The sequence below is a fragment of the Nycticebus coucang genome, chromosome 24 (genome assembly GCF_027406575.1).
Source record: "Nycticebus coucang isolate mNycCou1 chromosome 24, mNycCou1.pri, whole genome shotgun sequence".
NCBI lineage: Eukaryota > Metazoa > Chordata > Mammalia > Primates > Lorisidae > Nycticebus > Nycticebus coucang.
Genome location: NC_069803.1, coordinates 18,964,491 through 18,979,131, shown reverse-complemented (window position 1 = coordinate 18,979,131; position 14,641 = coordinate 18,964,491). Strand labels below are relative to the sequence as shown.

Below are 14,641 nucleotides of genomic sequence, written 5' to 3'. Positions count from 1 at the left end.
CCAAAGGTATTTTGTATTTCAAAATTATGTTTTAGCCATCACAAGAAACTGCTAACCTATATCTTTTTATATATTGGTCCTGATTATTTCTATTTAATGAAACAAACGAGATTTTAATCCTTAATTCACTAAACCTGTCTGGAATTCCCATAAGAATTGTCTAAAGGACTAGTTGATTTTGCCGTTTATGTGTAAAAATTATGAGCTTGGTGTAGCAGTAACACAGCTGCCTACTCATGTCTACCAACGCTCAGCTCTATTAGTTTGCCTTTATTTAGAGAGAAAGAAGGCGAAATAAAACAGAAAGAAATTGAGGTTCAGAAGTTAAGTAACAATTCCTAAGGCCAAACAGCTAGAAAGCAGAGAGCTCAAATAAGAACCCCAGATGGCTAGACTAAAAAATATAATCACAGCAGGGAAAGCTTGATGAAACTATTTGAAAGGTTATACAATTATTCAAAATAAACCCTGGTTTTTATTGAGAGCTACTTTTGAAATGTTTTTCTTCTGGTCAAGGGTTTAAGAAATATTGTTTAATTAAAATATGTCTTATCTACTAAGGGAAAGTAACTTGCAAAAAAAAGTATATTGCTAAAAGCGGGACACAGATTGTCTAATCAACACTTCACTGGTGTTCATGAACTTCAGACTACCTGACACCTTATGGAATGTGTTAATTTTCTCATCCTCCCTATTTTGTCTACAGTTTTGGTTTAGTGAGGCTGTGTATTTAAAGTGACTTAAAAACTCACTTTTGAGTTCTAGTATTCCAGAGGTGAGGCTTGGCACCCGTAGCACAGTGATTATGGCGCCAGCCACATATACCATGGCTGGTGGGTTCGAATCGGCCCGGACCAGACCAGATAAACAACAGTGACAACTGAAACAACAACAAAAAAATAGCCAGGTGTTGTGGCAGGCATGTGTAGTCCCAGCTACTTGGGAGGCTGAGGCAGGAGAATTGCTGAAGCCCAAGAGTTTGAGGTTGCTGTGAGCAGTGATGCTACGGCACTCTACCGAGGGAGACATAGTAAGACTCTATCTCAAAAAAAAAAAAAAAAAAAAAAAGAATTCCAGAAGTGATTTTTTTTTTTAAAAGTAGGCTTTAATGAAAAATCTATTAATATCATGAAAACCAACTGTACACAACAACAGAGCTATTTATCTTGCTGAATTATTTGAAGATAGAGTTGATAGCAACCTCAGACTCAGCTCATCCTTTTCCTATCCACCCCTATCCTAAACTTGGACTTTAGCCAAGGGGGTATCTTCCTTCATAAATTCATTGAGTGTTCTGCCTTATCCTGTGCATTGTTCTATGTCCAGACTTTTAATTTTTTTTTTTTCTTTTTGAGACAGAGTCATAAAGACTCACAGCAATCTCAAACTCTTGGACTTGAGCAATTCTCTTGCCTCCGCCTTCTGAGTAAGCTGGGACTTACAGGCACCCGCCACAACACCTGGCTATTTTTTCTATTTTTAGTAGAGCCAGGGTCTCACCCTTGCTCAGTCTGGTCTCAAACTCCTGAGCTCAAGCAGTCCACCCACCTTGGCCCCCCAGAATGCTGGGGTTACAGGCGTGAACCACCTCGTCCGGCTCAGACTCCTAAATTCTGATTTTCCTAAATTAATGTCATTTTGTCTGGAACAGTGGTTCTCAAACTTCACTGTGTAATGAAATAGACCTGGTTAAAATGCAGATTCTTAGTTGTCACATGGCTCGATTCTGACTCACTTGCCTTGGGACAGAGTCCAGGAACCTGCGCTTTTAATGCCCAGCCCAGTGATTCTGATGAAGTGCTCCCAGCACAGTGCTTTGACACTGTACTAACTGCAGAGAATGTTGTTTTCTTTATGTTAAAAAACTATAGAAAAATCAATTTAACAGGCCGAAGCTGGTGGATTACTTGAGCTCACAAATTTGAGACCAGCCTGAGCCAGAGCAAGACCTTGTCTCTAAAAATAGCCGGGCGTTGTGGTGGGCACTTGTAGTCCCAGCTACTTGGGAGTAGGATTGCTTGAGCCCAAGAGTTTGAGGTTGCTATGAGCTATGATGCCACCGCACTCTACAGAGGGCAACAAAGTGAGATTGTGTCTCAACCACAAAGAAAAAGTCAAGTTACCATAGTGAAAGTATCATATAGCTACAACTGAATTGAATCTATTCTTATAAATAGGCTACCAAATTTTATGCTAAGGAGTTTTGCCAACTCTTTTGACCCTTGTGCCTTAAAAATGATCAGAAAGTAGGAGAGACAGAATAGTACCTGATTCAGAATCACCTTTTTATTAACAGTAGACTTATTTTTTTAATGGAAGTGTGATTTCTTTAAAGTCTGCCTCCTTTTCCTCAGGCCTGAATCTTAAACATTGTCTCCAGGCCACTTTTAGTCCTAAATGTTTTCATTTGTACGTTGAATGTTGTGACAGGGAGACCATCTGTTTTGCAGTATGTTGTTGGCCAGTGAGTAGCTGAAAAACAGCAAAGGCTTTTGAGACTTTTCTTCAGGGATGGGAGGATGGGTGTTGGCAGGGAGAAGCTGGAGGCTGAGAAGGCCCAGCTGGCACCTGGGCTTGCAGAGCAAGATGGAAGACAGGCTGGCTGGGCCAGCCCATCTCCCCACCTGTGAGTTAAGACTTCATTAGGACTGATCAGCGTGGGAGAGAGAAAGTCATATTTTACCTGCCTTATCATGCAGTCTTTTCAACTAGGCTTCCACAAGAGAATTAAGGCCTACAACCTGAGGCACCCATTGTACATGTGAATTAGCTTCGGACTTCTGTAGCTTATTGGGAAAATAGCCGGTCACAAGCTGTCCGGTGTTCCGGTTCCAGATCCCGTTCTGCCATTTCCGTCTCCTCTTCAGCAAAATGAGATTTGTGGTGATGCTGATTTTATTAACTCAAAGTATTGCACTGTTGCGCGAAAAAACACACAGTAGAGCACTTTTTTTTTTTTCATTGCAGTTTTTGGCTGGGGCTGGGTTTGAACCCACCACCTCTGGCTGGCACCCTACTCCTTGGAGCCACAGGCACTGCCCCACATTAGAGCACTTTTAAAGTAAGAACTGAGTTTTTAAAGGTAAAGTGATACTATTTGCAGGAGGATTAATAGTGAGGTTTTTGGAAAAGTTGTGATTAGCGGAAGACTTTGAAACTGGTTCATATGGAGTCACTGATATAATTCCTAAAAGCAATCAGCCATTTGTGGCTAATTTGGAAATTTAGAAACGTCTGCTGAATGTTTTGGCCATGTCAAAGAGTACATTTAGGGAATCAAACTGTGGAGCTCTTACAAGGAAGTGACCATTCCACAGATAGCCTGTGAGGTTCCCTCTCTGCAGGATAATAACACCCTTGTATTTCACTTTATTCTCACCAAACTGTAAGGTTGGCAGAACAGCGGTATTCATTCCTGCCTTGCGTATCAGGACACACAGGCCCAAAAAGCTGGGACTGTCTATTTGTGTGGTAGTCTGGGGTCCTGCCTGTCTACAGAGTATCAGCTTGCTTTTTAAAAATGGCTTCTTGGGGACTCGGTTCAGTGATCTTACTTAGTACCTCGAATTTCAAAACAGACCCTGTGTTCCGAGAGTCATCAGCACAGCGTGGAAGTGGGGCATGATAGGATCTCCCTTGAAAGAATAATATTACGGGGCGGCACCTGTGGCTCAAGGAGTAGGGCGCCGGTCCCATATGCCAGAGGTGGCGGGTTCAAACCCAGCCCCAGCCAATAACCAAAAAAAAAAAATAAATAATATTACGAAATGGGGTCACACTGCTACAGGGGAAGGTGGTGCTCCTGCGTGGTTCTGGGGGTGTGGGGTACAGGGGAAGTAAGATACGAGAGTTATGTTCAGCCCAGTCGGGGTATTGGCTGTGAGGGCGCAGAAGTAAAAGCAGGTGGCCAGAGAGAAATTGAGAGAGGGGCCCAAGGCAGGCAAGCAGAGCTGGATTTAGAGCTCCTCATTTTCAGGTTGTGCTGAGAAGGGACACTCCGGGAGAAGGGTCACCCCCCACGGCAGGCCTGCCAGAAGCAGCCAGAGAAAGTGTGTGCATGCGGTTTGGGAATGGAATCGTCTTGCTTCTTGTCTAGTTCTTCTTTCTCTCACAGTCTCTGATGTAGATGAAAATTTGCTTGGCCTCCATGGGCTCTCACCTCCCCGGTTTTTAGTTATCCTTTCCTTTTCTTTTTTAATACTTTATGATAGGTCTGATTTAGACACTATCTCCTAAAAGCCTAGAAGAGGTTGTTGCATATAATATCAAGAATAAGAGTAGGAGGGAGTAAAGATTTGAGCCTGGTGTGTGCTACGCTGTGTTACCTGTGTCATGGCGTGTGTGCGTATTTATCTTGTTTGTGTACTAGACAAAAAATGCCACTTTTTGGTAGCATGATACTGTGTTATGGAACCCCAAGCACGTCTCTGAGGAATCTTCAAACACGTTTCAATTGGTGGAGTCTTGCAAGGCTAGTAATCATAATCGTGGTGACATTTGTCTGCCCTGTTACTCTGATCGGGTGCCAGGACCAGGGGCTTCACGTGTTATCTTGTTGAATCCGATCGAGGGGGCGCTCATGTTATTTCCATCTAAAAACCGAGGAAGTTCAGACTTGGAAAACCTCATTTGCTCAAATCACGTACCGGGTGGGTGGTGTGGCTGAGATTCGAATCTAAGTATTCTGGCTCTGTTCTATTAAGACATTTGTTCATATTCTTTCTTTTTTTTTTTATTGTTAAATCATAGCTGTGTACATTAGTGCAATCAAGGGGTACAGTGTGCGGGTTTCATAGACAATCTGAAATATTCTCATCACACTGTTCAACGTAGCCTTCATGGCATTTTCTTAGTTACTGTATGTAGGCATTTGTATTCTGCATCATTTGTTCATATTCTTGAGCATTAAAATATTTGTGGTTGTCGCAGAATAAAGTTTGCTACTCAGAAAATCTAAGAAAGACTGTATCGTTTCAAAAGAAAGTGACAATTTGGGGGCATGGCTGTGTCCTATTTTCCTGTGTAAACAGCACCTTTATCAGCCAACAAAGGGAAATGAGTCTCCAGGAGATGGAAATAATAAGAGTCTGCCCTTCCCCTCTTAGAAAAACCCATGAGGACTAATTAAGTAATAGCTCCATGCCTGCTCCTCGGGGACAACTGCTAGCGGTCCCCAACCTTCTTGGCACCAGGGACTGGTTGTGTGGAGGACAATTTTTCCACAGATCAGGATAGGGGTTGTGGAAGAGGATGAGGGTGGTCTCAGGATAATTCAAGCCCTTTGCATTTATTGTGTGCTTTATTTCTGTTATTATTACATCATCATATATAATGAAATCATTATACTGCTCACTGGAAGGCAGAATCAGTGTGAGCCCTGAGCTTGTTTTCCTGCAACCAGGTGGTCCCTTCTGGGGGCTGATGGGAGAGAGTGACACTCGAAGTGTGTTGCTCATGTCTTCAGCTCCACCACAGACCATCAGGCATTAGATTCTTATAATGAGCGTGCAACCTCCATCCCTTAGGTACACAGTTCACAGTGGGGTTTACGTGCTTATGAGACTCCAGTGCTGTTGCTAATGTGATGGGAGGTGGAGCTTGGGCATGAGACGGGGAGTGGCTGTAAACACAGAGGAAGCTTGGCTCACCTGCTGCCCACCTGCTGTGCTCCCGATTCCTAACCACAGACCAGTACCAGTCTGCAGTGCAGGGCGTGGGAACCACAGTGCTAAAAGACCTGGGAGGAAACCAGCTCTATTTTTTAGAGGTGATGTTCAATTATGGTAATGCACCCTCTCCAGATGTCATCCAAGTAATTTTTTTTTTTTTTGAGACTGAATCTTAATCTGATGTCCTCAGTAAGGTGCCATAGCATCGTAGTTCGCAGCAACCTCAAACTCTTGGGCTCAAGTGATTCTCTTGCCTCAGCCTCCCCAGTAGTTGGGACTACAGGCGCCTGCCACAATGCCCAGCTATTTTTAGAGGCAGGGTCTTGCTGTGGCTCAGGCTGGTCTGGAACTCCTGAGCTCAAGCAGTCCACCTGCCTCAGCCTTCCAGAGTGCTAGGATTACAAGTATAAGCCACTGCACCCAGCATCATACAAATAATTATTTGAAAGATAAAACTTAAGCTATTTTGGTTTTTCTGATGAAATGTTTTTCCTCACCTAGATAAGCATGATTTAAACTGTCAGGGAGGGTCTCTAACGTTTTTCTGTCATTGGCCTAGAATTCTTCTCAGGGCTGGTGTGTTCCAGAGGGAAAAATACTGACTTCTAATCTTAAGGTGGCCTTATGTTTTCAGGATTATTTTGTAAATGGGATAATTTCTTTCTTTTTAAATTCTGAAAACCAGCTTGGCATCCGTAGCTCAGTGGTTAGGGCACTGGCCACGTACACCAAGGCTGGTGGGTGCTAACCCAGCCTGGGGCTTGCTAAACAAACAACAACAACAACAACAACAACAAAAGGGCATTCCGGTGGGCACCTGTAGTCCCAGCTACTAGGTAGGTTGAGGTAAGAGAATTGCTTGAGCCCAAGAGTTTGAGGTTGCTGTGAGCTATGACAGGACAGCACTCTACAGAGGGCAACAAAGTGAGACTGTGTCAATAAAAATAATAAATAAAGAAATTCTGAAAACCATTATTTCTCATTTCAAGCTAGGTTGCTGGAGACAGCTTTTGTAGTTTGCAAATGTGCATATGAAGATTACAATCCGACCTTCCACAGGCAGTGGTCTTTTTGGTGCCTTTCAGTCATATATATATATATACACTTTTAAAAATCCATGAACCGATTAAAACAGCAAGGACACAGAACCTCCTGGACTTTGTTGTGTGGGTTTTGTATTTGTGTGTTTCCTTCTATCAAACTGCTGCACCTAGCACTGGGAGGAAGTTCCATGCTTGCTTGTTCCAAGTTCTGGAAGACTTTACATGTGGTTTTGGCTTTTGGGGTGTCTGATCACTTAACTGAAGGCTGATGGAGTCCGGAGGCCACGTGGGACTAGATGGAGGACAGGCGCTAGGGCACATGCAGATGGCCCTGCTGTGAGTGCAGGGAAGTTCGTGGCCATGGGCTGACACCTGCCCCCGCAGTATGTCACCCCAGTTGAGGAGCACTCTGAGAGCCCTACGTTCACATGTGCATCATTTTAGAAATATTTCATGAGTCTTTATGCTAAATAACTGCTTCCTTAGGCACCCAGTCCAGTTAGTGAAACTAAAGGCATTTGTGTGAGTGATCCTCAGGGCCCAGCTGTTCCCCACACTGTAAACAGAGCAAAGGTCTGTGCACAGCTGCAGGCTGATGTCACCAGCTGGGGCAGGGCCTGCTGCTTTGGGCTGTGAGGATAGCAGCATGCAATTGCCCCATCTGACCCATTTTCTCCCATCACCTCCCATCTGTCCTCCTGTGTCCTCCCGTCACCTCTCCCATGGTGGCCAACACAACTGCACACTATCTGAGCTTCGGTTTCTTAGCATTTTTTCTTCTTTTGGTAAACACAGGAAATGGCCTGTCCAGTGGCTGATGGGAAAGGACTTTTGTGTATCCTGTTTGATTAAAGTCTGATGTGCTAAGGTTGTATAATCAAAATGATGGTCGTTTGATTATAAGCAGATGTGGTAAATTCTGGCAGGTGGAGCAAACTCTTAACTTCCACTTAGAAGCTCTTCTAGTCCAAAGTAGTCCCTTTTAGATTATTCCCAAGAGTAGCAGAATTCCTAACAATGTAACACAGGACAGAAGAATGCGTGTACACAGATAGATCCGTTGTATTAGTTTGCAGTCCACAGTTTGTTTGAAAAATTATTTTAAACATTTGACCAAACCTTCTGATCCTCTTTAAGTATGAACCACATGGATTGCCCCACGGCGCCCTAGGTACTGCCCAGGCCCTTGCTATGCGTCTGGGTCCCGAGCCTCTCAGGAGGCCCCTCCATGTGCCTCATCAGCTCTGGGCCTGAGAGGCAGCTTGGTGGGAAAGCAGAGCCCCAGCTTGTGGTGCAGACAGAATCAGAATTCAGACTGCTCACCCAAATACCATCCTCTACCACCTGCTAGAGCTGCACTGCTGGGCAGGTTATTTACTCTCTAAGTAGTTTCCATATTTATACATTTAGGAATAAGATTCCCAGGGGACCTCTCTGAGGGTTCCACGAGATAACACACACAGCCCCATTCTGCACCAGGCCTCAAGTCGTAGTTTTTTGTTTGTTAGACGTTAGTTCCTCTCCCTTTTAAATAAATATTTGTGGATTTGATTTTTTTTTCTTAGCAGATACTTTTGGCCATTATTTCAGTGTGGCCCTTTTTACCTCTGAAATAAGAGTAAGTTGGAGCAAGGGACCAGTATTTCCCGAGGGAAAAAGTCTACATCTTTGTAGGAGAATTGTCCTAAGAACCTGCCATTTTCACCCTTTTTTTTGTTTTGTTTTCAATTTCAGCCAGCTTTCTCTCTTCTTAGTTTGAAGGGTTTTTTTTTTTGTTTTTCCTTTTTTTTCCGTTCTTCCTTTTTAGCAATTCTCTTGCCCTTTGCCTCCCAAATAGCTGGGATTACAGGCACCGGCCACAACGCCTGGCTTTTTTTTTTTTTTTTTTTTGTAGAAACAGAGTCTCACTCTGGATCACTCTGGCTTATGCTGGTCTCCAACTTCTGAGGTCAGATAATCCACCCACCTCCAACAGCGCTAGGACTACAGGCATGAGCCATCACACCCTGCCTTCACACTTCTTAGGTAGAATCATCATGAAACTATCCTTTTTTTTCTACCCTAAAACAATTGTTTTCCTTCTCCAAGTCCTGAAATAGAGATTTTGTACTAAAAGGTCAGGATTAACAGATTTACCAGTAACTGTTCTCGGGGTGTTGTGAACATGCAGCCCAATAGCATTCACAGAGCACCCCCTTCACCTGTATTCACACATCAGTGGTGGAAGGCGGGAAGTGATCCAGATCAGGCTTCCTGAGAGATTTGAGATCTTGTAGGATGATTACAGTTTGTGTACACGGATCTATCTATATACACGCCTTCTTCTGTTCCGTGTTACATCATTAGGAATTTTATTTTGTAACAGTGGGACAGAGATAGGATGCTCTGATTTTATTACCATGGTAATTGAAATAACAAACTGAAATCAGGTCAACTGTAGTACAGGCTTAAAGAGCACGTGTTTGCTCTGCCTAATCTGTGTCTGAGCTGCTGCACTCACAGGCCGGGAATGGAGTAACTGGACCTTAGAAACGTCCCAGCCAGGCTCGGTGCCCATAGCACAGCCAGCCACATATGCCAAGGCTGGCGGATTCAAACCCAGCCTGGGCCTGCTAAATAACAATGACAACTGCAACAACAAATAGCTGGGCGTTGTGGTGGACGCCTGCAGTCCCAGCTACTTGGGAGGCTGAGGCAAGAGAATCACTTGAGCCAAGGAGTTGGAGGTTGCTGTGAGCTATGATGCCACAGCTCTCTACCAAGGGGGACAAAATGAGACTGTCTCAAAAAGTAAATAAATAAAATGTCACAGCCAGTCTGAGGTTCCTCTCTTGGTGGTCACTACTCTGGTCACCATGCAAAAGAGGGCTTCATTTGGCACCCTGGCTCTTCCCAAGTACTTTTCTTACTGTTTGGTAGTCAGGTTTTGGGGTGGGGTTTTGTTTGTTTTTGTAGTTTCTGGCCGGGGCTGGGTTTGAACCCTCCACCTCCAGCTTCTGGGGCTGGCGCCCCACTCCGTTGAGCCACAGGCACCGCCCTGAGCTGGTTTTTTGTTGTTTTTGTTTTGTTGCCAGAGATCATTTTCCCTTGTTCCTTTTTACAGTTCCCTTCCATGTAATTATGCTGGGAGATCTGGTCACCAGAGAGATCTCATGATTGTGTTTGTATGTCCGGTGTTATCACAGCTGTGCGTCAGTGTTAGGAATTTAGGACATTAAACCAATGAACTGTCACCTTCAATTTTCTTTTTTATCTCTTTTTAGTCACTGCTTCCACCACCTGTGAGAAATTAGAAAAATCCAGGAATGAGCTTCAACTAGCTTACGAAGGATTCGTCCGGCAGCACCAGGCCGATAGAACAGAACGAGAGAATCAGCTTAAAGAATTTTACACCAGGGAATATGAAAAGCTTCGGGACACCTATGTAGAAGAAGCAGAGAAGTATAAAACTCAGTTGCAAGAGCAGGTCTGTGCCTTTGAAAGCTGAGCGTGTTCTTGGCAGCGGCTGGTTACTTCTGGTTGTTGCTCATTTCCTTCGATGAGTTTGGTGTTTTTTTAGCTTAACAGGAGAAAAAGATGTTAATCGGATTTTTTTTTTGTGGGGGGGGGGATTTTTTCTCTTATGACCAAAACAATGTACATGTGTTGAGTAAAAGAAGGAAGAAAAGATTAAATGTAAAAGAACCCTTTATTCTACTACTCAGAAATGATTCCATTGTAAGCATCATGTTGTGGTGGTGCCAAATCAATGGTTTACATTTCTTCTTTTTTTTTTTAGACAGTCTCACTTATGTCACCCTCGGTAGAGTGCTATGGCATCACAGCTCACGGCAACCTCCTCCAACTCTTGGGCTTAAGCAATTCTCTTGCCTCAGCCTCCCAAGTAGCTGGGACTACAGGCGCCTGCCACAACGCCCAGCTATTTTTTTGTAATTGCCATTGTTGTTTGGCAGGCCCAGGCTGGGTTCTAACCTGCCAACCCTGGTGTATGTGGCAGGTACCCTAGCTGCTGAGCTGTAGGCGCCAAGCCATTTCTTTTTTTTTTTTTAAATGGCACTTGTTTAATTGCCATTGCCTTTTTTCACTTAATAGCATGTCATAAGCCTCTTGTTAATTTCCTGGCTGCTTTGTTTTTTTAACTCAGTTTTCATTTAGCAAATATTTGCAGTGACTACTCAAGAGTACAGTGGTTAACGTGCAGGCACGGAGCACGTGTGGCCCTGTCGTGGTGAAACACACCTTCATCCCTTGTGATGGACTCAGCTATTTCCATCAGTGGCCCCTGGAGAGCTTCAGTGTCTGTGGTCCTAGGGATGGGACAGAACAGAGAGTTGGCAGTGGCAAATCCATTCTTTCCATGTGCTACGTAGCCCTTAAACTGGAGGACAAGCTTCTGTGTAAAAACTCCTACTGCGGCTGCTCCCTTAACTCAGCTGAGGATTTTCGCTTTTACTGTTAAAAAGTAACTATTTGTTTCTTATAGTTTGACAACTTAAATGCTGCCCATGAAACCTCTAAGCTGGAAATTGAAGCTAGCCACTCAGAGAAGATAGAATTGCTCAAGGCAGCCTACGAAGCCTCCCTTTCAGGCAAGGATACTATTTTTTTGTCTTTAAACAGGAAAAGATCTAATGGAACAGCCTGGTACGTCTTTAGATGGAAATGATTCATAACTTTCCCCTTCTGAGAATGCCCTGTGCTCGTGGTCTGGAGTATTCTCGGTCCCTTTCTGCGCTGTTCATTGTTAACAGATGCCTTTTACCCCTGAGGTTGCAAATAATAGTTTGCTATAAGTACAAGTAGGATGTACTTGGGAGATTTTAAAGGCCTTTTTTGGTGGTGGTGGCAGTGGCAGTGGTGGTGATGATGGTGGCCAGTTTAGGTCCCTGGGAAGTTGAAAGTGTCAGCTATCCTGGCCACAGGGAAGGATGCACACTACCTGCTCTCGCTGACCAGCATTGCTGTGAAGTGTGGGTGACAATTGCTGAATAAAAAACTTTCTGGGGTGGGAGCTGGCTCATGACTGTAATCCTAGCACTCAGAGAGCCTGAGGTGGATAGATTACCTGAGCTCAGGAGTTTGACTAGCCTGAGCAAGAGCAAGACCCTGTCTCTACTAAAAATAGTAAAAGTAGCTGGGTTCTATGGTGGGCGCCTATAGTCCCAGCTCCTTGGGAGGCTGAGACAAGGGGATTGCCTTGAGCCCAAGAGTTTGAGGTTGCTGTGAGCTATGCTGCCACAACACTCTACTCAGGTTGACAGAGACTCTGTCTCCAAAAAAAAAAAAAAAGAGGCTTTTTTATTATTGTATCTTCTACCATCATTGGAGGAGTTGAAGCAAAAAGAAAAGAATAAAAAGCCCTTCTTTCAGAACAGAATCAGCATTGTGGCCCAAGTCTTTCTGCTAAACCAGAGCAGCAAGTCGGCCTGTGCCAAGAACTGGCTTTATGACTTTTAGCAAGGACTCTCTCATCAGAAAAATACTTGAGTGAGGTCAGAGATAATATGAAAAATTGCCTCCGGGGAGACGTTTAGTTAACACAGTTTTTCTTCCTTCCTGCTAGAAATGAGTTTAATTTGAGACTTCTGTTTAGTTCATTGAAAAGAGTGCAGGGCTCCAGACCAAGACTCTGGGGGCCAGTGTTTCGGGAGCCTGCCCTGAAATGGACACCCAGTGTTTTCTCTTGGCCTCTGTGGGCCTCAGCTGTCAGTCATCAAACGGGACTCTCTTCCCTGCCCACCTCGAAAGGCTATGTTGAGAACAGGGGGGCTTAATTTTGGTGAAAGCACCCTACAGCTGTCAAGTAACATGGTCCTGTCACTTTGTAACCCGCTCCTCCCTCATAGGGTTTAGTGGTTGTGCAGTACTGTGATCTCATAGTCTGTTACTGCCTTCAAAACATTTCTTTCCAGAAATCAAGAAAAGCCATGAAATAGAAAAGAAATCACTGGAGGATTTACTTTCTGAGAAGCAGGAATCACTAGAGGTGGGTGAATCTCCATAGTCCTCCCCTCCCCCAAAAAAACCACCCCAGCATTGTTGTTTATGTGCTGCTGATACATTTCTACCACGTGTCCTGTTTTTAACTTCTGTTCCCCATTTCCTCCTTTGTCTTTTAGAAGCAAATCGATGACCTGAAGAGTGAAAATGATGCTTTAAATGAAAAGCTTAAAGTAGAAGAACAAAAAAGCGTCTCAAGAGAGAAAGCAAATTTCGTAAGTTATGTGTGCCCTTTCATCACTGTGGAATTTGTCTTCTGCTCAATTGCCTTTTATTAGAGTCCATTAAGTGTCTAGCAGCCAGAGAAATAACACAGGTTTGGAAGCCTTTTGAGGTCTAGCAAGGTGCTTTTTAAATTGTTTTAAACCAGCTTCTTCGTTTAGTGGTATCTTTTTCTTACATCCTAAAAAGTGACCTCCAGGTGAAGTCCGATATGTTTTGAGTAGTCTAAGCTGTTACCTTCCGGAAAACAAGAAAATTACTGATTGAGAACAGGCTCTTATGCAAAGACTTTTCTTTTTAAAAAACAAACTTTTTTGAGATAATTTACATAACACAAAGTTCACCCTTTTAAAATGTACAATGGATGGTATATTCATAAAGTTGTACATGGGTCATCAGTACCCGATTCTAGAAGAGTTCATCATCCCCAAAAGAAGCCCTGTGTCCATCAGCAGTTAGTCCCCATTTCCCGAATCCCTCAGTACTAGGCAACCACCAGTGTGTTTTTTTTTTTTTTAAATGTCACCCTGGGTAGAGTGCCATGGCATCACCTTTCACGGCAACTTAAAACTCTTGGGCTTAAGCCATTCTCTTGCCTCAGCCTCCCAAGTAGCTGAGACTACAGGCACCTGCCATAACGCCTGGCTGTTGTTGTAGTTATTGTTTGACAGGCCCGGGCTGGGTTCAAACTTGCCAGCCCCCATGTACGTAACGGGCACCCTAGCTGCTGAGCTGCAGGCGCCAAGCCCCCCAGTGTACTTTTAATCTCTATGGATTTGGTTATTCTGGACAATTTATACAAATGATACATGGTCTTTTTTTCACTTAGCATAACGTTTTTAAGGTTCATGTAGTAGCATGTGCTTCATTTTTTATGGATGAATATTATTTCATTTTACAGATAAACGTTACTTTTGAAAAACAAATCTCATGTAAGCTCAAGTTCAACTTTCTCTTGCAACATGGAATGGTGCACATAGTCCCCTGACCCCCTACCTTTTTGGGGAAAAATTTTTTTCTTGCTGCATCTACCTTTGGTGCCACCATTTTCACTCTGTTTTTATGCTCTGGGACTACAGCAGAAGCAAAGCTTTTTCACCACTTAAAATCTGTGGCCAACTCTTAAAGCACATGTGTGGGCCTCTCAGTGAGATCTTTAGGGGATAATCCCCTGGGGAGACTGTCTCTCTAACCATTTGATAAAATTAGATGAAGTCATATGTGAGGAAACTTCAAAGCTATTTATTCTGGAACATTCTTAGCCAGTGAAAACCTTAGTAAGGGTTCAGGGAACAGGTTGTAAAGAGCTTCCTAGGACACAAAGGAGCTGGTTCTACCACAGCCACTCTGGAAAAGCTAAAGAGGAAACAGATCCAGGAACTCGGCCGTACCCCAGACTTTTCCTGGCAGGGCACGCTGGGGTCGTGGGAAAGAGAGCCCACAGGAGTGGGGTCAGGGAGAAAGGGACAGGCTGTTAGTCAAGTAGGGAAAAGTGCATTGGGTACAAGGCTTCCTAATTTAAAAATCGACAGAGGAAATTTTGCTTTTTCCCTGTAACAGAAAGGAATTAGGATATGCTATTTTCGGGATAAAATATACAATGACATTATATATGACATTTTTTGTTTTTGCATATTTGTGATATTTTTATACATGTAATGATCAAGTCAGGGCATTTAGGATATCACCTGGAGCATTTGTCATTCG

General features: G+C 43.7%; 1 protein-coding gene across 9 annotated transcripts in view; it reads left to right on the top strand.

Moving 5' to 3' along the window:
• The window catches only part of MTUS1 (microtubule associated scaffold protein 1), a 161,780-nt gene that overhangs the window by 140,936 nt on the left and 6,203 nt on the right, over nt 1–14,641 (top strand). For all 9 annotated transcript variants that reach the window (XM_053578263.1, XM_053578266.1, XM_053578262.1 and 6 more), the window contains 4 exons: nt 9,976–10,178; nt 11,196–11,301; nt 12,625–12,698; nt 12,832–12,927. In XM_053578263.1, coding sequence (XP_053434238.1) covers nt 9,976–10,178; nt 11,196–11,301; nt 12,625–12,698; nt 12,832–12,927 — 479 coding nt within the window. The remainder of the gene's footprint in view (nt 1–9,975; nt 10,179–11,195; nt 11,302–12,624; nt 12,699–12,831; nt 12,928–14,641) is intronic.